The following is a 26,705-nucleotide window of genomic DNA, read 5'->3' as shown; positions in this document are numbered from 1 at the left end:
TAACGATCATCTCGTTCAACTGCCTCCCAATTTTCCTTGGCTTCCTCCGTCGCCACAACAGCTGCTGGTTTTTCCAGGGTCGACACAACCTTGCTGCGAAGTTGGAAGCTTTTCGTGTGGCCACACCTGTTGTGAGGGATTTAAGCAAGTGTTGACGAGCTGAAGCGAGCCCCCGCCGTGCCGAATTGTTTTGGCAGGTCTTCACGTACGGGGCGGAAGTTCCCACCAGCTTTTAAATCCAGAATCCAGAAAGCCATCCCATTTTTGTAATCAAGGAGGACCCTCTTCAAAGCGAGGACGAAGCTACATGTTTCTCGAGTGGATCTGACACCCACACACCCCTTATATGCCTTGCTAGTGGTGAGGGGGTCTCCGTTACGCAGGCAGCCCTTAATGACCGTAACGGAGCCCCAAACGACCCCGCACACATCTCAGCTAGTCGTTCTGGACTCTAGGGGGCGGTGCTCATTTCCATTTCAAAGCCGAAGAGCCAGCATGATGAATGGGCCGCGTGGAAACTCCTGGGAGGGGCAGGGTGGGGAGGGCGTGGCCAGCCAGGGATGGCATTTTGGGATCCGCAAACTGGGCAGAATCCTAGCTAGAGAATTGTCCGAACCCATGTGAACACCCAGCAGCCCCCCCTGAATTTGGCCCCTTATTCTTTCAACCTTTCTCACCATAGTGGGCCAAGCGAATCACTGCAGTTGTTAAGTTAAAGTAAAGGTCAAGGTTCCCCTTGCACATATGTGCTAGTCGTTCCCAACTCTAGGGGGCGGTGCTCATTCATCTTCATTTCAAAGCCAAAGAGCCAGCGCTGTCCGAAGACGTCTCTGTGGTCATGCGGCTGGCATGAGTCAACACCCAAAGGCGCACAGAACGCTGTTTCCTTCCCACCAAAGGTGGTTCCTATTTTTCTACTTGCATTTTTTAACCTGCTTTTGAACTACTGAAGCTGGGACAAGCTTACTCCGTTACGCGGCGCTAGGGATTTGAACCGCCGAACTGCCGACCTTTCTGATTGACAAGCTCAGTGTCTTAGCCACCGAGCCACCTTAGGATTCCTGTAAGCAGCTAAAATCCCCCCCCCCCCTTAGTCATTTGGCGACACGATGCTCAGAGGAAGAATCCCTTTCTAAGATGCCGGAGCTAACTCACGCGGAGAATTTTACAGTTTTTCTCTGGATTGAATTGAAAAATGATCATAATAAAATAAAATAGTTAAAACTGCGACCCCGGCTTCTGTTCATACCTAGGCAGAGGTGAGACCCTTTCAACCAGGGGTGTCAAACTCAATTTCATTGAGGACCGAATCAGGGCTGTGGTTGACTTCGGGGTGGGGGGGTCGCTTGGGCGTGGCCGACCTGATCGGTGTGGCCAACTTGACGCCACTCCCCAAACTTCTGGCCTCGTTTTTCCTCTTCACGGTGGGTAGACCAGGCCGAAAATATATGGGCCGGGCCCTTACATATTCCAGGATGGCCCGCGGGCCGGATCCAACCACATCACGGGCCGGACCCGGGCCACGGGCCTTTTGTTCGACATCTCTGCTTTAAGCTTTCAGATGGTCCTTGACTTGCAACCATTCGTTTAGCGACCATTTGAAGTTACAACATTACTTGGGGGGGAGTGAGTTGCAGTCAGTTCTCACACTTATGACCGTCGCAACATCTTCATAGTCACGGGATTGAAATCCGGGCACTTGGCAACCACCGCAGGCGTAGAACAGTTATAGCATCCCTGGGGGTATCAGGTGATTTCCCCCTTTTGCGACCTGCAAAGCCAATTGGGGGGGGGAGCCTGACTCACTTAACAACCTTTTGCGGCTTTTCCACAGTCAGCTTTCTGGGAAACGAAGTCGATGGGAGAATTTGGATTCGCTTCTTGACTGTGGGGTTCACTTAAACATCGCAATGGTCCGCTTAACAACGGCCTTGCGCCGGTAAGGGGAAATTCCGGTCCTAACCACAGTCGTAAATTGAGGACTCCCTCTATTGGATAATCTGCTTCGTTCTCTGCATTCAATTCCCTTTTTCTGTTGTTGTTTTTTTCCCCCTCCCAAAGGTAACTTTGGGAAAGGTATTAAAAGTGATCGTCGTGATGAGAAGCCTCTTCATCGACCGGACAATCGTCAAAGGTTTCCATGAAAATGTCTACACGGAAGATGGCAAGGTAAGCATCACTTTTGCATCTCAAATGGAAACGAAAAAAAGGGACTTATGAGTTCTGGTGAGTGGGACTCGCTTCCTGTTTATATACAGTAGGAATGAGCTTGGTTGTTTTCTTGCAAACGTTTCATGACCCAGCTAGGTAACATCATCAGTGCTACTAGCGAGTGGGACTTGCATAAGGGAGGACAGAAAGAGGGAAGGCAACTGTGGGGTCCTTGGTGCACTCTGAGTTTGGTCGTTTTGCAGACGTTTCATTACCAAACTAGGCAGCAGAATCAGCACACTGTTGATGTTACCTGGTTTGGTAATGAAACACTGTTCTCCTCCTCCTCCTCTCCACAAATCCCACTTCCTTATAGCACTGATGATGTTACTTAGTTGGGTCATGAAACGTCTGCAAGAAAAAAAAAAACAAGCGCTTCTCCTCCCCCTCCTCCTCCTCCTCCTCCTCCTCCCTCTAAACCCCACTCTCTTCTAGCTCTGATGATGTCCCCTAGTTGGGTTATGAAACGTCTGCAAGAAAACCACCAATCTCAGACAGCACCAAGGATCCCATAGTCTTCCTCCTTTTCTCCTCCTCCTCCTCCTCCTCCATGACTTCCTCCTGCTCCTCCTCGTTTCTCTAAACCTGACTCTCTTCTAGCACTGATGATGTTACCTAATTGGGTAATGAAATGTCTGCAAGAAAACCACCAAGCTCAGAGAACACCAAGGACCCTACAGTTCTCCCCCTCCTCCCTTCTCCTCCACTTCCTCCCTTCTAGCACTGATGATGTTCCCTAGTTGGGTTATGAAACGTCTGCAAGAAAACCACCAAGCTCAGACAGCACCAAGGAGCCCATAGTCCTTTTTCTCCTCCTCCTCCTCCTCCACCACCTCCTCCTCCTCGTCCTCCTCCTCCTCGTCCTCCTCCTCCTCCTCCTCCTCCTCCTCCTCTCTCTAAACCTCATTCTCTTCTAGCTCTGATGATGTCCCCTAGTTGGGTTATCAAACGTCTGCAAGAAAACCACCAAGCTCAGAGAGCACCAAGGAGCCCACAGTCCTTTTTCTCCTCCTCCTCCTCCTCCTCCTCCTCCTCCTCCTCCTCCTCCTCCTCCTCCTCCTCCTCCTCGTCTTCCTCCTCCTCGTCTCTCTAAACCCCACTCTCTTCTAGCTCTGATGATGTCCCCTACTTGGGTTATGAAACGTCTGCAAGAAAACCACCAAGTTCAGACAGCACCAAGGACCCCACAGTCATTCTCCTCTTCCTCCTCCTCCTCTTCCTCCTCCCCTTCTCTTCCTCCTCCTCCTCCTCCCTTTCCCCCCCCCCACAAACTCTTCTCCCTTCTGCCACTGGTGATGCTACCTCGTTGGGCCATGAAGCGCGATGGCTCAGAACAGCCCTCTGAAGCTGAGAGAGCATAACAGAAGCCTACAATGACCAGCCCGCCTTACAACTATCCTCTTCTGTCGTTTCCAAACTTTTTCCCCAAAGGGCTTCCTTTATTTCCCTTTTTAGGAGCATCCCAACCTTGAGACACCTCCAGTTGGTTCCTATCCCGACCACCCACCCTTCCACCCACTCACTGTGGCTTTCTCCCCACCCCTTCCACACTCCCCTGGCTTCTAAACCCCCTTCTCTCCGGAGACTCCCCGTAACTTGGCGAGCAAGCTCAAGATTTCATTTGATTCCTTTATTTATTAAATTTGTTTGCGGCCCGTCTCTGGGTGGAAAGTAGGAATTGCCAAGCCTGGTAAATGCCTGCTCCCCCCTGACACACATCCCGGTTTGCGCCAGGTAGGACTGGCGGATGGTTAGCCCACCTGGGCTTATGTTAATGGTCTGCCTTCATTAATTACCGCATATCAATAAGCAGGGGAAGCTTTTGTGCCTCGCAGCATCGAGGAGCGGGGAGAAGGCCTCGCTGTATCAAAGCGAGAGCTTCAAAGGTAGGCAGAGCTGTCTCCCAAGTAATTTCTGATCCCCGTATTCTTTCCCACTTCAAAGCCGGGCTGTATGTTGTGTTTGGGTGAAGGGAAGGGGGGGCGGGGAAGGAAGGGGGGGCTGCCGAATCGGATTCCTCTAATAAGTGTTGGCACCGGCTCTGTTTGATATGAGATGCAGGGAACATTTTGATTGGTGATCGCCTTTGAAATCGTTCGGGCGACCTTCAGAGAGCGGCCCCTGGTTGCTTGCGCGAGGGAAGGGTGTCAGGGAGAGCAGGGTGTGGAGAGAGGAAGAGAGATGGAGAAAGAAAGAGGGAGAGAGAGGGAGAGATATAGAAAGAGTAAGTGGGGGGGGAGAAAGAGAGGAAGAGAGAGAGAGGGAGGGAGAGAGAAGAGAAAGGCGAGAGAGAGAGAGAAAGGGTGAGCGAGAGGAAGAGAGAGATAGAAAGAGTAAGGGAGAGAGAGGAAGAAAGAGAGGAAGAGAGAGAAGAGAAAGGGGGAGAGAAAAAGAAAGAGGGTGAAAGAGAGAAAGAGAGATAGAAAGAGTAAGGGAGAGGGAGGAAGAAAGAGGAAGAGAGAGGGGGGAGAGAGAAGAGAAAGGGAGAAGAGAGAAAAAATGAAAGAAAGGGAGAGGGTGAGAGAGAGAGAAAGAGTAAGGGAGAGGGGGAAGAAAGAGAAGAAGAGAGAAAAAGATAGAGAAAAGAAAAGGGGGAAGAGAGAAAAAGAGAAAGAAAGAGGGAGAGGGTGAGAGCAGAAAGAGAGGGGGGAAGAAAGAGGAAAAGAGAGAGAAATAGGGAGAGGGAGAGGGAGGGAGAGAGAAAAAGAAAGGGAGAGAGGGGGAAGAGAGAGAGTGAGAAAGAGGGAGAGAGGAAGAGGGAGATTGGAAAAGAGAGATAAGAAGAGGGGAAGAGAGAGAAAAAAGGGAGATAAGAAGAGAGAAAGAAAGAGGAAAAGAGAGAGAGGAAGAGGGGAAGAAAAAAGAAAGAGGGAGAGAGGGAGGGAAAGAGGAAAAGGGAAAAAGAGCGAGAGGGAAAGAAAGGGTGAGAGAGGGAGCCCCAATTTAATTCACATGCGGGAAGACGCCTTGAAAATTGTGCTTTTCAGCAGCTTTCTCCCCCACCCCAAGTTAACAAATGTGTGTCTTGATTGAAAGTGAAAAGTTGAAGAATAATAGACCTGCAACCCTGCTTCGTGTAGCTCGCCCACTTCATTTCGACCTGTGTGTTTGTGTGTGTGTGTGTGTAAGGATGGAGCCTTTACAAGCCCTGCATATGCTTTGCCTTCTTCTTTTCTATTTCTTTCGTTTTCTCTAATTAAACCTTGGGGAGCCTTAAAAGCTGTCCGGATTGAATGATGCGAGTCCTTGTCCGTCGGCATGTTGAGGGATGGTTGAGCACCCATTTTAACGGTGGCTCCTTGTTCTCGGCACAGTTCAATTCATTTTGAAATTGAAGAAACTAAGAGATTTATCCATGGTAACATCCAGTAAGAGCTGGCAGCAGATTCAGGCAATGAGGATGCTGGGGAGGAAGATGGGCAAGTCCTGGAGTCTGGGGAAGGCTCTGATGAGGGCTCAGTGTCGGAGGCAGAGAGGGAGCCAGGGCCGTCTGACAGTTATCAGTTGCCTTCAGAGTCAGACATCAGTGAGGCAGAAGAACTTGGAGCCTGTTCCCAGTGTGCGCATGTGCAGAGCTGCCAGAGGAAGGGAACAGCTAAAGAACAGGGTCCAACTTGGGAGTAAGGCCACAGGTGGGCGGTGAATGGCCCCTCCCAAAGGAAATAAAAGAGGAGCGAAAGGGGAATGGAGTTTGCAGGAGGCAATCAGTTCGCTTCATTGGTTCATGACTCTCTGAGACTCCTTGCCAAATTCTGCAGAGATCGGCCTGGCAGCTCTCCAAGCCAGATAAGGTCTGTGACCGTAAATCCTCCCTCGAAAGACTTTTCTGGATGTGAATGAGCAGAATTCACAGTCAATGAATAAAAGGGGTATTTTTTGCTGGGACAAGGAGTTTGCTTCAGGCTCTCGGGAAGCCTCAGTCAGAACGCAAGCATTAGTTCCCATCAATAGCAACCCAGAAAGTGGGGTGTCTTTCTCCCCAATTTTGGTAGCATAATACAACAGTCCATTCGGGGTTTTTTTTGCCCAGGAGTCAGAACACAAGGGTTGGCCGGTGGAGCTGGAGCAGAGTTGGGTGGGCTAACTACATCTTTGCCCAGAAGATCATCAGACCTTCGGACAGCCAGCTGTGTGTGAGAAAAACAGGAATCCAGACATTTCTACGGGCAAGTCCTCACCTTACGATCACGATTGAGCCCCAAAATGTATGTGGCTAAGCGAAAGACGGGTTCAGTGAATTTTGCAACCATCTTGCGATTTTTCTTGCCCCTGTGGTTAAGGAAATCGCGGCAGTTGATAGGTTAGTAACCCAGTCGTTAAGGGAATCTGGCTTCCCCGCTGTCGGAAGGTCGCAAAAGTAGGATCAGGTTGCACACACACACACACACACACACACAAACAACACACACAAAAACAACACACACACAGAGGACACTGCGATAAATGCTGTCATAAATGCAAACATTTGACTGGGATAGTATAAGGTCTCCTGCCCCAGCCAGCCAGCCAGCCATGTCTGTCTGTCTGTCTATCTATATCTATCTATCTATCTATCTATCTATCTATCTATCTATCTATCTATCTATCTATCTATCTATCTATCTATCTTCTATCTATCTATCATCTCTCTAGAGCTTTTCAAGAAAAGAACTGGACAATGAGTTGTCTGAGAACCATCATTCCTTGGGCGGGTTGGACTAGAAGACCTCCAAGGTCCCTTCCAGCCTTACGACCCGATGTTCTTACAAGACGGAGGGAATATAAAAACACCGGTAGACTGGGAAGAGCCTCTCACTCTTTCTCTCTCGATGAAGTAGAATTCTACTCTCCTTCTGGAGTCCCGTTTCCTGAGCTGGCCGAGCTCACTGGCTTGACAAGGCCGTGGGGAAGTCCCCTCCCCCCTTCATCCGCATGACTAGTTTTCTCTCTGCCCCCGCTCCCATCTGTCCGTCCCCTCTCCCCTCTGTCGTTCGTTGGGGCTCCTGGTCCGTGACCTCTGTTCTGGTACACCTGTCAAGTGCCAGGCACGTTCGGGAGGGTTTGATGAATAAATAATAGCAATAACTAAAATATTAATTGAGCCATACTTCTGGACAGGAGTGGAAAACAGCGAGCTGTTCACAGATATTTGGGATTTGAAAAGAATTAGGCCAGGCGCCTTTCCTGGGAGGGAGAGGGTTGCATAAGTGATAGGAACATTGGATTTATTCGTTTATTTTGACAGAATGTGCTCTGTAGATGAAACTGTAAGCTTAAATAGGTACTTCATTGTTAATGTTTAAAACGTACGAACTTAACAACGCAGGCTCTGCGGCTAAGACGTGGAGCTTGCCGATCAGAAAGGTCGGCAGTTCAGCAGTTCGAATCCCTAGCGCCGCGTAACGGAGTGAGCTCCCGTGACTTCTCCCAGCTTCTGCCAACCTAGCAGTTCGAGAGCAGGTAAAAAATTCAAGTAGAAAAATAGGAACCACCTTTGGTGGGAAGGGAACAGCGTTCTGTGCGCCTTCAGCGCTGAGCCACATAACCACGGAAACGTTTTCGGACAAATCCACTTAACAACTTAGTCCTGCTTGCAACAGAATTGTTCGGCTCAATTGTGGTTGCATTTTATAGCAGTTTGTCTCAAGTGACTTCAGGTAAAAAAATAAATCGGTCAGAATAAATATTACAAATAGGTAAGATTTGCCTTCCCGTCTTATAAAACAGCAAATACACCCTCTGTATTCCGTGCCGTGTTTCATATCCTTTGATATGCAAATAGTGTTATTTGGGACAAATGCTCAGCATGACTCCAAATTATTACGGCTCCTTTCCCTCGTGCATCAATCCGTAGTAGCGTTTTAATCATACCATCCACTATTTTGGGGAGGGAACGAACAAAAGGCTACTCTTGATTTACTCCCAACTTTTCTTGAACAAAGAGCAGACCTCTCCTCGAAGCTAAAAATAGGCGGTAAAACCCGGAACATAATTACTTAGCTGTGTCTAATTTAATCGTCCAGGGTCTCCCTCTTCATAATCTCATATATCAAGGTAAAGGTTTCTGGTTCTTGACATGATAATCTGAAGATATCCAACTTACAGAATGGATAACTTTGTTCCCCGGTTTTCTTAAACTCGTAAATCGTAACGTGCATCCTCACCTGCTTTTCTCCGGATCGAAATGTAATATTTAGCAGAGGGAATGGTGGGGGGGGGGGGGATTTTATTTGCTCCCCGCAGGGCAGAATTCTGCCTTAATTCAGCTAAATGTTTTCTGTGTCACTTGCCACTGAATTACTTATGTTGTGGACACAACGATGCATCAAAGCATTGAAGGATGCCCTTGTTATAAAGCACCGTTCTGGGGCTGCTAAATATTCATATGGATCTCAGCAAAATCTGTTGTTCCAACTGACTTGAGGCAATCTTGCAAAGAGCTCTGCCTGAGTGACTTCATCCTGGACCAAGGAATAGGGCCCTCCAGGAGAAACTTCTGAAGTTCTGAAGACCAGGGAGAGTTGGTGCTTTAGCTCCCGCTACAAAGAAGGGAAGAGAATCCACAAGTGTTGGAAAGCACCTTGGAGGTCTTCTGGCCCTCAAGCAGGAGATCCCAGACCATTTCAAACCGACGAGTTGTCCCATCTCTTCTTGAAAAACCCTCCAGCATCCGCAACTTCTGGAGGCAAGCAGTTTCACTGGTGAATTGTTCTAACGGTCAGGAAATTGGCTTTTTCCCCAGGAATGTTGGGTGGGTTCTACCTAAAATTTACGATGTTCGTTTGGAACACACCCCCAGCCCCTCCTTGGGTTTTAATGGGGAAGGGTCTGTCTTTTAAGTCTTTCTACCATATCTCAAGACCTAAAATGGACACCTCGCGTCAAAAACATCATCCGAAAAGCACAACAACGAATGTTCTTTCTGCGCCAACTCAAAGAGCTCAAACTGCCCAAGGAGCTGTTGATTCTGTTCCACAGAGGAATTATTTAGTCTGTCATCTCCAGCTCCATAACTGTCTGGTTTGGCTCTGCAACCCAACAAGACAGACACGGACTTCAACGGATAATTAGAACTGCAGAAAAAAACAATGGCTACCAACCTGCCTTCCATTGAGGATCTGTATAATGCAGGAGTCAAAAAGAGGGCTGTGAAAATATCTACTGACCCCTCGCATCCTGGACATCAATTGTTTCAACTCCTACCCTCAAAATGATGCTATAGGGCACTGCACACCAGAACAACTAGACACAAGGACAGTTTTCTCCCGAATGCCATCACTCTGCTAAACAAATAATCCCCTCAACACTGTCAAACTTATTCACTAAGTCTGCATTACTATTCTTCTTCTCTTCCTTCCTATTTTTCTGAACGCCCTCACTCTGCTAAACAATTCCCTCAACCCTGCCGAACTATTAACTAAGTGAAATGCTTATTATATAAAATTAAATTTGAGGATATACGTTATCTATAGTAAAATAGAATAATAGATGGGAATGGAATGCTAAACTTGATTAACCTGGAGGGGTCAATAATGCTATTGTTTATGTATTAATTAAACTTAAATTTGAAAATATGGAAAGAAAATATAATCTGGCTGAAATTGGAAATGGAAAAAGAAGTTAAAATATGTAACAAACAATTAAAAAAAAATTTTTTTTAAAAAAAAAAAAACCTGTCAAACTATTCACTAAGGCTGCACTACTATTAATCTTCTCATCGTTCCTCCCACTTATGACAACAGGACTGTAACTTTGTTGCTTGTATCCTTACAATTAATGCTAACATTGATTGTTTCCTGATTGCTTATTTGTACTCTATGACTATCATTAAGTGCTGTACCTTGTGATTCTTGACGAATGTATCTTTTCTTATATGCACACTGAGAGCATCTGCACCAAAAACCAAATCCTCGTGTGTCCAATCACACTTGGCCAATAAGGAATTCTAGTCTAGTCTTGTCAAGTCAAGTCGAAAATATGGATTGTGTCTCTTTAATGGAAACGGTAGTTTTCCACTCTCCATGTTCTACACAACTCACTTTCACAGGACCAAGGAAGGAGATTCCCATACCGGAGAACCGGTAGCAGAAATTTTGAGTAGTTTGGAGAACCGGCAAATGCCACCACTGGCTGGCCATAGAATAGGGTGGGAATGGAGATTTTGCAGTATCCTTCCCCTGCCACGCCCATAGAACCAGTAGTAAAAAAAATTGAATTTCACCACTGCCCACCATGCACTCCTGCAACCCAGAGGAGCCGAGGTGGCGCAGTGGTTAAATGCAGCACTGCAGGCTACTTCAGCTGACTGCAGTTCAGCAGTTCGGCTGTTCAAATCTCACCGGCTCAGGGTTGACTCAGCCTTCCATCCTTCCGAGGTGGGTAAAATGAGGACCCGGATTGTTGTTGGGGGCAATATGCTGACTCTGTAAACCGCTTAGAGAGGGCTGAAAGCCCTATGAAGCGGTATATAAGTAACTATTGCTATTGCTATCCTGAACATCTAAAGCCCGCTTAAACCCACCAACTCTCGAGTCTTCCTCAGCCCAAACTTTCCTGCAAAGTGGGGTTTACCTTTGTACTCTATTGAGCACGTCAAGAATAATACCGGAGGGGTATAAGAAAGATACACTTTATTTAATTATTCATGTACTAACTGCGGCGCGCATAACTTATGCACAATATTGGAAAAAAGAAAACATACCACCAGAGCTAGATATAATCAGAAAAGTGTTGGCCTGTGCAGAAGCAGATTGGCTCACTCTTGAACTTAAAAATAAAGGGGAATCAGAATATTTTGAAGTCTGGAATAGATTTTATGACTGGTATAAGACAAGACTGGAACAAACTGTATACTGCGATTGGACAGAAGGATTGATAATGTATTAAGTAGGCTAATTGTCAATACTTGTGACTAGCTGTATATAATGTGAATGTATAGTCACTCCGACTTCGCAGTACTGCATTGTTTTAAATGTAAAAATAATAAAAATATATATTTTTTTAAAAAAGAATAATTTGATGCGCAAAAAAGCCTAATCAAAGCAGACTGGATCTGGAGTTGTCAGAAGTATGCTAATACAGATTCTTTTTTCTTTTCTTTTCTTTCTTTCTTCCCTAGCTTGATATATGGTCGAAGTCCAGCTATCAAGTCTTCCAGAAGGTAAGGCATCTTTGGCTTCTAAAGAGGCTCTCCTTGTTTACAGAAAGGAGACTGGATTTTTGCTAACCTAAGGAGGTGATCCTGTTTGAACTGAAACCCCCCCAGGATTCTTAATGTTGGAGAGCTGAACCCGAAATGCAAAAAGTTTGACCTTGGCCAAGTTTCTCTCGGATGAAAAGGAAAACCTTTGGGGGAAGTATGAAGCTGCCCAGTCCTTAACTAGCATTAAAAACCCAGAATAGCACACTAAATTAGTCTTTTTACCCTGGAGGGAGGGTGAGAATTAAAGGATTAGAGGCAGGGTTTTCTTTTCTGTTTTCCCCCTCCCTCCCTCCTCGAAATTCAGGCCTCGAGAAGATTTGATAATGCAAAGTAGTCAAGAACAGAAGCCACAGTGATAATCCTTCATCAATAAATGCCTTAAACCTGTTACGGCTAATGAAGCACATTTTTGTTTGGGCTGTTAAAAACTTTTCCCCTCCTTGAGTCTCTCTTTTTTCAACCAGTGCTTGGTAGTCCTTGACTTACAACCATTGGTTGAGTTGCTTTTTCACACTTATGACCGCTGATCAAAATAAAACTCGGCAACTGGCTCATATTTATGACGGTTGCGGTGTTCGTGGGATCCCCTTTTACAACCGTTTACGAGTCAGTGGGGAAGCTGGATTCACTTAACAACTGTGTAACTGGCTTAAAAGCTGCGGCGATTCGCTTAACGGCTGTGGCAAGGAAGGTGGTACAATGGGGCAAAACTCACTGAACAATGGTTTTGCTTAAGGAACAGAAATGCTGGGCTTGATTGTGGCTGTACGTTGAGGACTAACTGTATTAAATGAATGGTGAATGATCATACAAATTGCCTTCTATGGAACTATAAATTGAGGTCAATAGTTTTCAGTGATTTTCGTCAGCCCACATACTATTGAGTCCTCATCTTATCCATTTCTTTGTTTAGTGAACACTATTCCTGGCCCAAAGTCATCTAGCCAGCTTTCATAACTAAAGTTGGACTAAAACTCCCAATCTCCCAGTGATTGTCCCAAAGTTTCCCAGCCAGCTTTCATATCTAAGGTGGGACTAGAACTCCCCACCTCCTGGTTTATTGGCCCAAAGTCACCCAGTTGGCTTTCATGGCTAAGGCGAGACTACAACTCCCCATCCCCTGGTGATTGGCCCAACGTCACCCAGCCAGCTTTCATACCTAAGGGTGGGACTAGAACTCCCCATCTCCTAGTGATTGGCCCAAAGTCACCCAGCCAGCTTTTGTATAAGTTGAGTCTAGAACTCCCCATCTCCCGGTGATTGGCCCACAGTCATCCCGTCGGCTTTCATGTCTAACGCAGGGCTAGAATCATCATCATCTGGTGATCGGCCCAAAGTCACCCAGCTGGCTTTTGTGCCCTAAGGTGGGACTAGAACCCACCATCGCCCAGTTTCTAGCCTGGTGCCATGCTGGACCAAACTGGCTCTCTGAAATTTCTAACCCGTGCTAAACGGCTAAACAGGTGCAATTTTTGTCTAGATAGTAATACAGAATCCACAGACTGTGCTTTAGTATTCAGAGACATTTGTCAAAGATAAATTGCATTTATTTTACCCGCATTTCCCAGGATAATCAGCCTCTGGTTTATTTGGGGCTTGTCACAGACATGTGTGCATCGTGTATGAGAAATATTGCCAAACGTTACCCCTCTGCCTTGATTATGAGAGATCGATGGGTACCTTGGCAGACAATGTTATTAAGTTTTTATAACTAGTTTATTTGGTTTGGATTGTTTTTCTGGGTATCCATGTCGCTGCGTTCACCGGGGGGGGGGTGTTTTGAACTCGGAGAGAAATAAAATAAAATAAAATGATGATAAGCTAACTTTCCCTCCTCCTGCAACAATAACTTGGCGACAAATAAATCAGGAGGACGTGCCGAACTTTTTGCAGAATCCTGCCACTCCGGATGTGATTAATGATGTCTTATAGATAGGGATAGATAGATAGATAGATAGATAGATAGATAGATAGATAGATAGATGATTGATAGATAGATAGATAGATAGATAGATAGATAGATAGATAGATAGATAGATAGATAGATGGATGATACAGACTGATACAGATGATACATATACATATACATATATCCATATATATATATTTTGAGTGGTCCCTTAAAACTTCACTTGATTTATGTAAAAAGATTCCAAAAAGGAGAAACGGAAGAGCATTAAGATGAGCAAGCCACTTCTCAAGATCCCAAATTCCCTTGATTCTTCACCGCGAAACCCCCGAATGGACTGTTGTATTATGCTACCAAAATTGGGGAGAAAGACACCCCACTTTCTGGGTTGCCAAGGTGGCGCAGTGGTTAAATGCAGCACTGCAGGCTACTGCTAGATCAGCAGGTCAGCGGTTCAAATCTCACCGGCTCAGGGTTGACTCAGCCTTCCATCCTTCCGAGGTGGGTAAAATGAGGACCCAGATTGTTGGGGGCAATATGCTGACTCTCTGTAAACCGCTTAGAGAGGGCTGAAAGCCCTATGAAGCGATATATAAGTCTACTGCTATTGCTATTGATGGGAACTAATGCTTGTGTTCTGACCGAGGCTTCCCAAGAGCATGAGGCAAACTCCTTGTCCCGGCAAAAAAAAAAAACTTTTATTAATTTGCTGTGAATTCTGCTCATTCACCTCCAGCAAAGTCTTTCGAGGGAGGATTTACGGTCACAGACCTTATCTGACTTGGAGAGCTGCCAGGCCGATATCTGCAAAACCTGGCCAGGAGTCTCGGAGAGTCACGAACCAATGAAGCGGACTGATTGTCTCCTGCAAACTCCACTCCCCTTTCGCTCCTCTTTTGATTCAGCACCCTGGACAGCTGCCAAGATAACTTCTATTTTGTGCCCTTTGATTCTTTGTTTGTGTTTTGTTGACTTTGGTTTATCTTAAAAATAAACCCGTAAGCAGAGCCCAATCTTAGTATAGGGAGTCCTCCACTTACGGCCATTCATTTAGTCACCATTCAAAGTTGCAATGCCGTTAAAAAAAAAAACCTAAGCTGCAACTGATTTTCCGCACTTTCAACCGTCGTTGCAGCATCCCCACAGTCACGTGACCAAAATTCAAGACGCTTGGCAACAGATCCAAACTTATGATGGTGTCCCCAGGGTGAGGTTGGCCCCATTTTGCGGCCTTCTGAGAAGCGAAGTCACTTCGCAACCGTGTGATTCCCTTAAGGACGGCAGCGATCTGCTCCACCACTCCGCAGCAGGAAAGGCAGCAAAATGGGACAAAGCTCACTCAACAGCCGCCTCACTTAGCAATGGACATTCGGGGCTTGATTATGGTCGTAACCCGAGGACTACCTGTATTGGGCCACGTGACCACCAAAAATACAACCACAACAAAACCCACCACCCCAAAGTGAGGGAGGGGGAAACATTGCAAGAGACGATTGTGAGCAATTGTTGCCAATAACACACACGGAAAGGATGAGGAGGTGCTCCTTATCTTCCCAGCCTCCCCCAAACCCACCTCCCAGTCTGAAAACTTCCCCTGCATTTGCCCCAAAAGCCACATCTGGACCTTCTTGTGGGTCTTTGGCCTGCCACACTTTCTATTGTTTTGCTATGCATTTTCTATGGTGGGAAAATAGGATTGTACGGAGTTAGATGATATGTAGCCATAACAACATTCTTTCTAGAAAGCCAAGGTCATCCTTTGTCTCTGCACCTGACTGGAACCGTATGGGTGGAGCTGCCAGCACGGCAGATTGTGGGAGATTGGACCATGGGATGCACTTTTGGGTGTGGGGTCAAGATCTTGAACTTTCAACTGGGTGGGGAAAACTGGGTTTCCCCAGATGTGCCAACTGGGCTCTCTTAATAAATTGAGCAACGCTTTGCCTTGGACTCTGATGTATTTTTGGATGCCATTTGGAACCCTGACACCCATTTCCGTCAACTGGGAATATCCGCCGCTCTGCTTTCACGTCACTTATTTCCAACTCTGTCGAGATCTTTTCTTGGGTTATTAAACTCCAGGCCTCTGTTTAATTTGATACGGTTGTGGTAGGGGGTGCCGAGCTCCCCGAAGGCCCATTATAACTAAAACGTTCAGGTTTTTCCACCAGAGTTCCGGCCCCAGAGGTTTTCCGGAGCTCCCGGCTGGGGTGCCGATTCTTTTGTTCGTCTGGGCGAACCAGCAGGGAAGAATCGGAAAGAATAAGAGCCACGCAACCGCAAGCTGGACGCATCACAAAAGGGCCGAGGGAAGTCGGGGCCTCTCTGCCCGTCCCTGACATTTTCAGCCCGGCAGGAAGAAAGAAGCACAGGGGTGAGCTCTAACCTTCGCGGCGAATAAACTCAAGAAAACAAAAAGATTTCCACTCGAAACAAAGGAGAGGAAAGGACCCTTGAGGTGGGCTCGAGCTCTTTTCTCCCACCCACCCGAGCTCTTTTCTCCCACCCACCGCTCTCTTCCAAAAGGCCGCCTTTTGCAAAAGGAAGAGGAAACTTGGGGCGATATTGAGATATTGATCGGGTGTCGTATCCTCCTGTTGCCATGCCTTGTCGTTGTTGTTTGGTTTGGTGGCTAAAATACCCCTGTGGCATTTTACAGCAAAGTCAGGCTAGCCCAGGAACAATAACCAGAGGAAAAGAAAATACAGGTAGTCCTCAGATTACAACCATTCGTGTTTAGTGACGGTTTGAAGTTACGACGGCACTGGAAGAAAAGGGACTTCAGTTTTCCACACGGAAGGCCGTTGCAGCATCCCTCTGGTCATGTGACTCAAATTGGGATGCTTGGCAACCAGCTCATACTTATGACGGCCGCAGCATCCCACGCGATCCTCTTTTGCAACCTTCTGACAAGCTCGGTCAGTGGGGGAGCACGATTTGCTTAACAGCCGTGTTCCTAATTTTAAGAACGGCGGGGATTTGCTTAATGACTGTAGCCAGAAAGGTTGTAAGGTGGGGCAAAGTGGATGGATGGATGATTGGTTGGTTGGTTTAGTGGAGGGATGGAGGGTGTGTAGATGGATGAGTGGATGGGTAGGTGTGTGGATGGATAGATAAATGGATGGATGGAGAGATGGATGGAGAGGGATGGAGGGATGTGTAGATGGATGAGTGGATGGGTAGGGGGATGGATAGATAAAGATGGATGGATGGTTGAGTGATGGATGGATGGTTAATGGATGGATGGATGGAGAGATAGATGTGTAGATGGATGAGTGGATGGATGGATAGATAAATTGATGGATGGATGGTTGAGTGATGTATGGATGGTTAGTGAATGGATGGAGGGATGTGTAGATGGATGAGTGGATGGGTAGGTGGATGGATGGATAGATAAATGGATGGATGGATGGATGGATGGATGGATGGATGGTTGAGTGGTGGATGGATGGATGGAGAGATGGATGGAGGGATGTGTAGATGGATGAGTGGATGGGTAGGTGGATGGATGGATAGATAAATTGATGGATGGATGGTTGAGTGGTGGGTGGATGGATGGATGGAGAGATGGATGGATGTGTAGATGGATGAGTGGATGGGTAGGTGGATGGATGGATAGATAAATGGATGGATGGTGAGTGATGGATGGATGGTTAGTGGATGGAGGGATGGAGATGGAGGGAGGGATGGTGTAGAGGGCTGAGTGGATGGGTAGGTGGATGGATGGATAGATAAATTGATGGATGATGGTTGAGTGGTGGATGGATGGAAGGATGTGTAGATGGATGAGTGGATGGATAGATAATTGATGGATGGATGGTTGAGTGGTGATGAATGGATGGAGAGATGGATGGAGGGATGTGTAGATGGATGAGTGGATGGGTAGGTGGATGAATGGATAGATAAATTGATGGATGGTGGAGTGATGGATGGATGGTTAGTGGATGGAGGGATGGAGATGGATGGAGGGATGTGTAGATGGCTGAGTCGATGGGTATGTGATGGATGGATAGATAAATTGATGGATGGATGGGTTGAGTGTGGGTGGATGGATGGATGGAGAGATGGATGGATGTGTAGATGGTGAGTGGATGGGTAGGTGGATGGATGGATAGATAGATGGATGGATGGATGAGTGGTGGATGGATGAAGGATGTGTAGATGGTGAGTGGATGGATAGATAAATTGATGGATGGATGGTTGAGTGGTGGATGAATGGATGGAGAGATGGATGGAGGGATGTGTAGATGGATGAGTGGATGGGTAGGTGGATGAATGGATAGATAAATTGATGGATGGTGGAGTGATGGATGGATGGTTAGTGGATGAGGGATGGAGATGGATGGAGGGATGTGTAGATGGATGAGTCGATGGGTATGTGGATGGATGGATAGATAAATTGATGGATGGATGGATGACGGTGGATGGATGGAGGGATGTGTAGATGGATGGAGTGGATGGGTAGGTGGATGGATGGATAGATAAATTGATGGATGGTGAGTGGTGGATGGATGGATGGAGGATGTGTAGATGGATGAGTGATGGGTGGTGATGGATGATAGATAAATGGATGGATGGTGGAGTGATGATGGATGGTTAGTGGATGGAGGGATGGATGGATCAAATGGGTAGATGGATGGATAGATGATCAGTTGAATGGACAGGATGGACACTTGCTCCAAGCAGCTAACTTGCCCCAAAGCTGAAGATTTCAGCAAGAGATCTCAGCAGGTCTCTCAAAGAAGGTATGATGGGCTCCCAATCCACTTCTGCTACTGGTTTGCCATTCTTCTCTCTACATTTGATCAAGCAAAGTCTCCCCTTCATCCAAACTCAGCTTCTCTGCCGTTCTACACAGCCCATCCGAAATAAAACCACCTTGGCACTCCCCCTCAAGATGACCCTGGCAGACCCTGGTCGGAGGAGTAGAATCCTGCCTCTGTCTGAGAAGTGGATCACAAATATTGGAGAGAAAACGCGAGGGAGGCTCTGCAGATGATAGAGACAGATTCGAGGATGTTCAACCTCCTTTGACATCATTTTATTTCCACCATCCATCAGCCGGGCCTTCAAGCTTGGGAGAATTTTCTGGTTTTGATGAATGTTTTTAACCACGATCCCATTTTCTCGGTGGGTTTTAATGCTTCCTTCTTTTTTTGGATGTTTGCTTTCGAGAAAGGAAGAGGCAGGAAAGATAATCATTAAGCAGAAGGCGCTCGCAACAAGAAAGGCCAAGTCAAAATTAAATGTCTGCAAATAATAATAATAATATTCCCAAAGGACTATCATTTTATTTCTGGGTGTGACTGCAGAGAACACATGTTGTGATCTATTTTGGGGAATGAATTGCCTGCAAGAAAACAACTAAGCTCAGAGAGCACCAAGGACTCTACAGCCCATCATCATCTCCTCCTCCTCCTCCTCCTCCTCCTCCTCCTCCTCCTCCTCCTCCTCCTCCTCCACCACCACCACCACCTCCTCCTCCTCCTCCTCCTCAAGCTCCACTCTCTTCCAGCACTGATGATGTTACCTAGTTGGGTCATGAAATGTTTGCAATAAAAAAAAAAAGAAGCTCAGAGAGCACCAAGGACTCTACAACCCATTTCCTCCTCCTCCACCCCCACCACAAACTCCACTCTCTTCCAGCACTGATAATGTTACGTAATTGGGACATGAAACCTCTGCAAGAAAAGAAGCAAGCTCAGGGACATCACGGAGCCCACAGTCCTCCTCCTCTTCCTCCTCCTCAACCAAACTCTCATCTAGCACTGATGATGTTACCTAGTTGGGCCGTGAAACATCTCCAAACATCACCAGGAGCACCTTTGCCCAGGTTCGCCTGGTGCACCAATTGCGACCCTACCTGGATCGAGAGGCCCTTCAGACAGTCACTCACGCCCTTGTGACCTCAACTGGATTACTGTAACGTGCTCTACATGGGGCTGCCCTTGAAGAGTGTTTGAAGACTTCAGCTAATCCAGAACACAGTCGCGCGCGCGATCGTGGGTGCACCCAGGTACACCCACGTTACACCTATCCTCCGCGAGCTGCACTGGCTACCTATTAGTCTCCGGACTTGCTTCAAGGTGCTGGTCGTTACTTATAAAGCCCTACATGGCATCGGACCTGGGTACCTGAGAGACTGCCTCCTGCCAATTACCTCCCATAGACCGATCAGATCGCACAGACTAGGCCTCCTCCGGATCCCATCTGCCAGCCAATATCGGCTGGAAACTCCCCGGGGGAGGGCCTTCTCTGTTGCAGCTCCAGCCCTCTGGAACGAGCTCCCCGTCGAGATCCGGACCCTTACTACCCTCCTGGCCTTCCGCAAAGCCACGAAGACCTGGCTGTTCCGGCAGGCTGGGGGGCTGTTGAAATAGTCAGCCCCACGGGAACTATGAATGTTGTGTATTTTAAATTGTTGTTTGTCTATTTGTCTATTTATCCCCTTCCTTTGTTTATTGTAAGCCGCCCGGAGTCCTTCGGGAGTGGGCGGCATACAAGACCAATAAATTCAATTCAATTCAATTCCAACCCCCCCCCCCCAGCTCAGGGACACCAAGGAGCGCACAAAGGTATCTCAAGGTCAATCATGGCAACTGAACCAAGCTTGGTTGAAAGTTGTAAGTCAGAAGTTGAAATGGTGAAGGGACACTCCCGGGAAGAAGAGACCCTTCCCCTTCTGTCAAATTCTGATGGACAAATTAAATACCTCGAGCTGCTCCCCCCCCCCTCAAGATTCGCTAATGATCTTGTAAATAACTCAACGGAGGATTTTTTCCCCCTAAACTAAATCTCTCTCTCTCTCCTTGGTCAAAACAAACGCTTCTTAAAAAGAAATCGGCGTTCTTGGGGTGCCCGGGGGGGGGGGGGGGCAGATAACGATTTCTCCCTCCTTTCTTTTCTTCTTCTTCTTCTCCTTCCTTTGATGGGGTTCAAAACGCCGCGTCTTTCTCTGCTGCTCGGAGCTGCCTCTGGATGCCCCTTGTTCTGTTTTGGGAAAATATGATTATAAGGGTTCCCCCCCCCCCTTACCTTGCAGCAAAATCTCATTAGCCGGCTATTAAACGAGCTCAGCGTGTTAACGGCAGTGCCTCTTTCTCTCACAAGCAAATTAGTGGTAGTAGTGTAAGTTTTTCTCCTCCTCCTCCTCCTCCTCCTCCTCCTCTCCTCCTCCTCCTCCTCCTCCTCCTCCTCCACCTTCTTCTTCTACTACTACTACAACTACTGCTGCTGCTGCTACTACTACTACTACTACTACTACTACTACTACTACTACTGTAGCGGCAGCAGTGGTAGAAGTAGCAGTGCCCTTGGTGATGGATACAGAATAACGTAGATGGAAGGGGCCTTGAAGGTCTTCTAGTCCATTAAAAAAATGGACAAGATTAAAAAATACTTTTAAAAAGTTTGTAAATATTCTCCTCTCTTCTGTCTGCTAGATGTCTACCTCCCTGTCTGTCCATCCATCTGATTATTGTATCGCATTTTTATTCTGCTGAGTTTTATTGAATAGTGTCCAGTCAATTCAGAGGCAGGCAGGGTAGAAGTGAAATACATTAAATCCATTCTTCCACCACTCCCTCTCTTCTGCCTCTCTGTTCATTTATTCCCTGCCTGCCTTCCTTCCTTCCTTCCATCCATCCATCCTTCTTTCCTTCTCATTCCCATCTCCTTCCTTCCTTCTCATTTCCATTTCCTTCTTTCTCATTCCCATCTCCTTCCTTCTTTCTTTTCTTCTCATTCCATTTCCTTCCTTCCTTCTCATTCCCATTCCTTCTTCCTTCCTTCCTCCTTCTTTCCTTCCTTCTCATTCTCATTTCCTTCTTTCCTTCTTCTTCCTTCCTTCTCATTCCCATCTCCTGCCTTCTTTCCTTCTCATTCCCATCTCCTGCCTTCCTTCTCATTCCCATTTCCTTCTTTCCTTCCTTCCTTCTTTCCTTCCTTCCTTCTCATTCTCATTTCCTTCTTTCCTTCTTCTTCCTTCCTTCTCATTCCCATCTCCTGCCTTCTTTCCTTCTCATTCCCATCTCCTGCCTTCCTTCTCATTCCCATTTCCTTCCTTCCTTCCTTCCTTCCTTCCTTCCTTCCTTCCTTCCTTCCTTCCTTCCTTCTCATTTCCTTCTTTCCTTCTTCCTTTCTTCCTTCTCATTCCCATTTCCTTCCTTCATTCTTTCCTTCCTTCCTTCTCATTCCCATTCCTTCTTTCTTTCTCATTCCCACTTCCTTCCTTCTTCCTCCATTATCATTCCCATTTCTTCCTTCCTTCCTTCCTTCCTTCCTTCCTTCCTTCCTTCCTTCCTTCCTTCCTTCCTTCCTTCCTTCCTTCCTTCCTTCCTTCCTAAATTTGACAACCGCCTTGCTTTGCAAAGGAAACTGCTCCCCTTTGTAGTTGTAAGCCGTGAGTGTCCTGTAGTAGATCTTGAAATCCAGCTGTCGCTAGGGAGATTTGGGTTGGGGTTTCATAGCTCTTCTTCTTCTTCTTCTTTGTCTCCTCTGCAGGTGACGGATCATGCAACCACAGCCCTGTTGCATTACCAGCTCCCTCAGATGCCTGATGTGGTTGTGCGCTCCTTTATGGTAAGTTTTATTCCTTTCTTCCTTGGATATGCTGCTCGCCTTAAAGTGACTCTGATGGTGTTATCTAGTTGGGTCATCAGACGTCTGCAAAAAGCCACCAGCTCAAAGAACATCAAGGACCCCACAGTCCCTCCTCCTTCCCTCCTCTTCCTCCTCTCATCACACCCCACTCTTTTCTAGCACTGATGGTGTTACCTAGTTGGGTCATGAAACATCTGCAAGAAAACAACCAAATTCAGCACCAAGGATTCCATAATCCTCCTCTTTCCTCCATGTCTTCCTCCTGTTCTTCCTCCTCTCTCTAAACCCCACTCACTTCTAGCACTGATGATGTTACCCGTTTGTAATGAAACGTCTGCAAGAAAACCACCAAGCTCAGAGAGCACCAAGGACCCCACAGTCGTCCTCCTCCTCCTCCTCCTCCTCCTCCTCCTCCTCCTCCTCCTCCTCCTCCTCCTCCTTCCTCTCCTCCTCCTCCTCCTCCTCCTCTCTCTAAACCCCACTCTCTTCTAGCACTGATGATGTTACCTAGTTGGGTAATGAAATGTCTGCAAGAAAACCACCAAGCTCACAGAGCCCCAAGGACCTCACAGTCCTCCTCTTCCCCCATTTCCTTCCCACTTCTCTTTCTCCTCCTCCTCTCTCTAAACTCCATTCTCTTTTAGCACTGATGATGTTACCTAGTTGGGTAATGAAATGTCTGCAAGAACACCACCAAGCTCAGAGAGCACCAAGGACCCCACGGTCCTCCTCCTCCTCCTCCTCCTCCTCCATGACTTCCTCCTTCCCTCCTCTTCTCTCTAAACCCCACTCTCTTCTAGCACAGATGATGTTACCTAGTTGAGTAATGAAACGTCTGCAAGAAAACAACCAAACTCAGAGACCATAAAGGACCCCATAATCCTCCTCCAAGCAGGGGGTTAGAGGTCTTCTAGTCTGCTTGAATGGGACACTCCAAATAACAGAGCTGGAAGGGACCTGGAGGCCTTCTAGTCCAACCCCCGGTTGAAGCAGGAGACCCTATACCCATGATGGCGAACCTCCGGCGCGCATGCCACAGGTTGCGTAAAGAGCCCTATTTTCTGGCAGGCAAATCGCCTGCACGCACTGTCCAGCTAATTTTCAGCCTTCTGGAAGGCCGAGGGAGGCCGTTTTCACCCTCCCCAAGCTTCAGGAAAGCCTTGGGAGGGTTTGTGCGCCCTGGAGCCTGGAGGGGAGGGGGTCATGTGCAGGTGGGGGGGGAGCATTGAATTGCATATTTCTGGCACGCCATAAGAAAAAGGTTCAGCATTCCTGCCCTGTACTCATTCCAGACAAATGGCTGTAGGTTCTGTTATGTCTGGGGTCTTTGATGAACGTGAGGCCGGGTCAGCTGAAGCACGAATGAACCCTCATCGGCCAGTTCCTGCTTGAAGGCCAATCTGCTCGCTTCCTCTACTCCGAGAATACTCTGAGGAGGAGAGAGGAAGTTATTGACTTGCCTGAGACGAGGGAGCAGCCCCAATCAAGGCGAAGAGAATTCATTTTCATAAAGGCAGCCCACCTCGCCTTCGGAGAGCAATTTTTCTCCGATCGATCTAATTCAGCCGGGCCTCCGATGACAAGATTCATGACCGTTGTGGCTAGTTCGAATCTTGATTGCGCCAGAAACTTGTTTTATTTTTATTTATTTTCGCTGCATTTCTCCCTGAGCCCGCAATTCAGTCTGGAGAAGAAGAACACGTTTAAGCCTTAACCTTAGATAACCGTACAAAAGCATCCTTAGCATTCTTCCCTTTCTTAACCCACAGCTGGCCCTTGACTTACAACAGTAGATTGAAGGTAAAGGTTCCCCTCGCACATATATGCTAGTTGTTCCTGACTCTAGAGGGCAGTGCTCATCTCTGTTTCAAAGCCAAAGACCCAGCGCTATCCGAAGATATCTCCGTGGTCATGTGGCCAGCATGACTAAACACCGAAGGCACACGGAACGCTGTTCCCTTCCCACCAAAGGTGGTTCCTATTTTTCTCCTTGCATTTTTACCTGCTTTTGAACTGCTAGGTTGGCAGAAGCTGGGACGAGTCACGGGAGCTCCCTCCGTTACGCGGCGCTGGGGATTTGAACCGCCAAACTGCTGACCTTTCTGATTGGCAAACTCAGCATCTTAGCCCCTGAGCCACCGTGTCCCTCTAAAGTGTCCTTAGGACCCCATTTTCCACACCGTTGCAGCATCCCCATGGCCACGAGGTCAAAATTCAGGCACTAACTGACTCGTACTTATGACGAGGGTCGGGTGGGGTGTCGCCTTTTGTGACCTTCTGACAAGCAAAATCAACCGGGACACCAGACTCGCTTAACCGTGTTACTAAGTGAAAAACTGCAGAGATTCACTTACCCGCTCTGGCGAGAAACGTCGCAAACTGGGAACAATTGTTTCCCTCAGCGTCGGAAGGCTGGGGCTCTGTTGCCGTCGTAAGCCAAGGATCCCTGTATAAGTTTCGTTTTCTCGTTCACACGGCGAGTGGAAAGGGATTTGACTTGAGAGCAAAGGAATGGAAATGCGGAAATTGCAACGGTTACCTTTCGGCTTCGAAGATCACAATATGTCCACCGTGGAGAGGTTGGCGAAGACCGCCGAAGGAGCAGAGATGGCAAAATGAATCTGTTTAATTAGAATAAAAAGAAATCAGCGACCGGAAACCCCCATTTCCGGTTGCTGAGAGAGAGGGGGGGGGGAATGGAGGGGTGATTTATGAGTTTGAAGATTAGAAAGGGTTAGCTTATGGAGGAAGGAAATTGGGATGTAACCTTAGAGAGAGGGTAAAAATATTTCATTGACTGCTGTCAGGAGGATTGGAAATATAACCTTCCCCCTTCCTTTTTCTTTTTTCTTTTTTCTTTTTTTTTTCTATTTTCAATATTAACTGCAGGTAGTCCTCGAGTTACGGCCACAATTGAGCCCACAACCAAGTGAAAGGTTTTGTCAAGTGACAATGTTCATGGCAGGATATGTCAGGGTTGTGTTGTGAACGAGGCTTCCCGAGAGCATGAAGCAAACTCCTGGTTCCGACAAAAACCCCTTTTATTAATTCGCTGTGAATTCAGTCCATTCCCATCCAGCAAAGTCTTTCGCGGGAGGATTTACGGTCACAGACCTTATCAGGCTTGGAGAGCTGCCAGGCCGAGAGCTGCAGAACTAGGCAAGGAGTCTTGGAGAGTCACAAACCAATGAAGCAAACTAATTGTCTCCTGCAAACTCCAACTCCCCTTTCGCTCCTCTTTTATTCACTATGGGAGAGGCCATTCATTGTCCACCTGTGGCCTTATTCCAAGTCGACCCCTGTTCTTTAGCTGCTCCCTTCGTCTGGCAACTCTGTGCATGCGCACACTGGGAACAGGCTCCAGCTGTTCTTCTGCCTCACTGATGCCTGACTCTGAAGGCAGCTGATAACTGTCAGACAGCCCTGGCCCCCTCTCTGCCTCCGACACAGAGCCCTCATCAGAGCCTCCCCCAGACTCCAGACTGGCCCATCTGCCTCCCCAGCTTCCTCACTGTCCGAATCCGCTACCAGCTCTGCTGGCTGCTGGCGGGTGGTTATTCAATTGATTTGTGGTGCTCTCTGAGCTGAGGTATTTTGTTGCAGACATTTCATTACCCAACTAGGTAACATCACCTCCAAGCCTTACTCCCAAGTCGACCCTTTTGTCTTAATTGTTCTTGCTGTTTGGCAGTTCTGCGCATACGCACACTGGGAACAGGCTCCAGCTGTTCTTCTGCCTCACTGATGTCTGACTCTGAAGGCAGCTGATAACTGTCATACAGCCCTGGCCCCCTCTCTGCCTCCGATACAGAGCCTTCATCCGAGCCTTCCCCAGACTCCAGGACTGGCCCATCTCCCTCCCCAACCTCCTCACTGTCCGACTCTGCTGCCAACTCCCTTGTGCGCCACAACAGCTAAGTCTTCTTCCCTTTTTGTTTTTCAGACCTGGCTGAGAAGTTACATCAAGCTGTTCCAAGCGCCTTGCCAACGTTGTGGGAAATTCCTGCAGGACGGCCTCCCTCCAACCTGGCGGGATTTTCGGACGCTAGAAGCCTTCCATGACACCTGCAGGCAGTAATCCCACCCAGAGGTTGATAAGGACAGCTTGTCTAGGAAGTAGAAATTGGATCTGCAGAAGGCCCAGAGCAGAAGTCACCTCTCCGTAGAGCTGTCTGATTCCTCCCGGACTGAGATCAAGGTCTCCGCGCACTTCCAGCAGGGTTGAATGCACGTTTTGGTGAAACCGTCACGACCGGTTCAGGACAATGACCTTGTTCAACCAAGAAGAAGAAGAAGGTATCATCCGTCTCTTACAGCTTTCAAGAAGATCTGAACTGGTCACCTCTGCTTGCACGGATAAAAATTCATCCTTTCGCTCTTCGGTTCTTCTTCTTTTTTAGAAAAAAAAAAAAAACCACCTTTCTTTCTCTTTTCTACAATTCATTTTCACTTTTTTCAATTTGAGGTCTCCAAAATAGGGTGTTTTTTCCACCCCACTTTCCGTCTTGATATCACGATGGTGGATTCAGAATAGGGCGGTTCAACAGGAATCTCGTCATTTACTTGCTTCATCCTTTTCGGAAACCCGTTGCCCAGTTTCCCGAGATCTCTCCTGGATCCAGTCCTGGGACCGAAGGATCCCCAAGGGAAGGACTCCGTAAACCGCACCTTTTCGTTTCTCTCTCTGTTATTTTTTTCCTTCAAACTAAAGCTAGGCAAATGAATTAAACTCTTAAAATCGTTAGCTCCTTCCTTTTTTCCGGTTAACCGTTCTTTGTTTATTAAAACAAGAGACCGCGTTGA

The 26,705-nt window shown here is 47.4% G+C and overlaps 1 protein-coding gene across 2 annotated transcripts in view; it reads left to right on the top strand.

Moving 5' to 3' along the window:
- LOC148048567 (mediator of RNA polymerase II transcription subunit 27) overlaps positions 1 to 26,276 on the top strand; it is a 105,049-nt gene extending 78,773 nt beyond the window's left edge. The window contains exons 5-8 of one of the 2 annotated variants that reach the window (XM_087704664.1): positions 2,062 to 2,169; positions 11,309 to 11,350; positions 21,804 to 21,881; positions 25,846 to 26,276. In XM_087704664.1, coding sequence (XP_087560790.1) covers positions 2,062 to 2,169; positions 11,309 to 11,350; positions 21,804 to 21,881; positions 25,846 to 25,980 — 363 coding nt within the window. In that variant the 3' untranslated portion in view covers positions 25,981 to 26,276. The remainder of the gene's footprint in view (positions 1 to 2,061; positions 2,170 to 11,308; positions 11,351 to 21,803; positions 21,882 to 25,845) is intronic. The other variant, XM_087704665.1, reaches the window with a different exon arrangement.
- The last annotated feature ends 429 nt before the right edge of the window (positions 26,277 to 26,705 follow it).

The sequence above is a fragment of the Thamnophis sirtalis genome, unplaced genomic scaffold (assembly GCF_051295495.1).
Source record: "Thamnophis sirtalis isolate CommonGarterSnake01/CBP01778 unplaced genomic scaffold, rThaSir2_p1.2 scaffold_2, whole genome shotgun sequence".
In the NCBI taxonomy this organism is placed as follows: Eukaryota; Metazoa; Chordata; class Lepidosauria; order Squamata; family Natricidae; genus Thamnophis; species Thamnophis sirtalis.
Note: the sequence above shows the minus strand (reverse complement) of the source record. Positions and strands in the feature narration are given on the sequence as shown.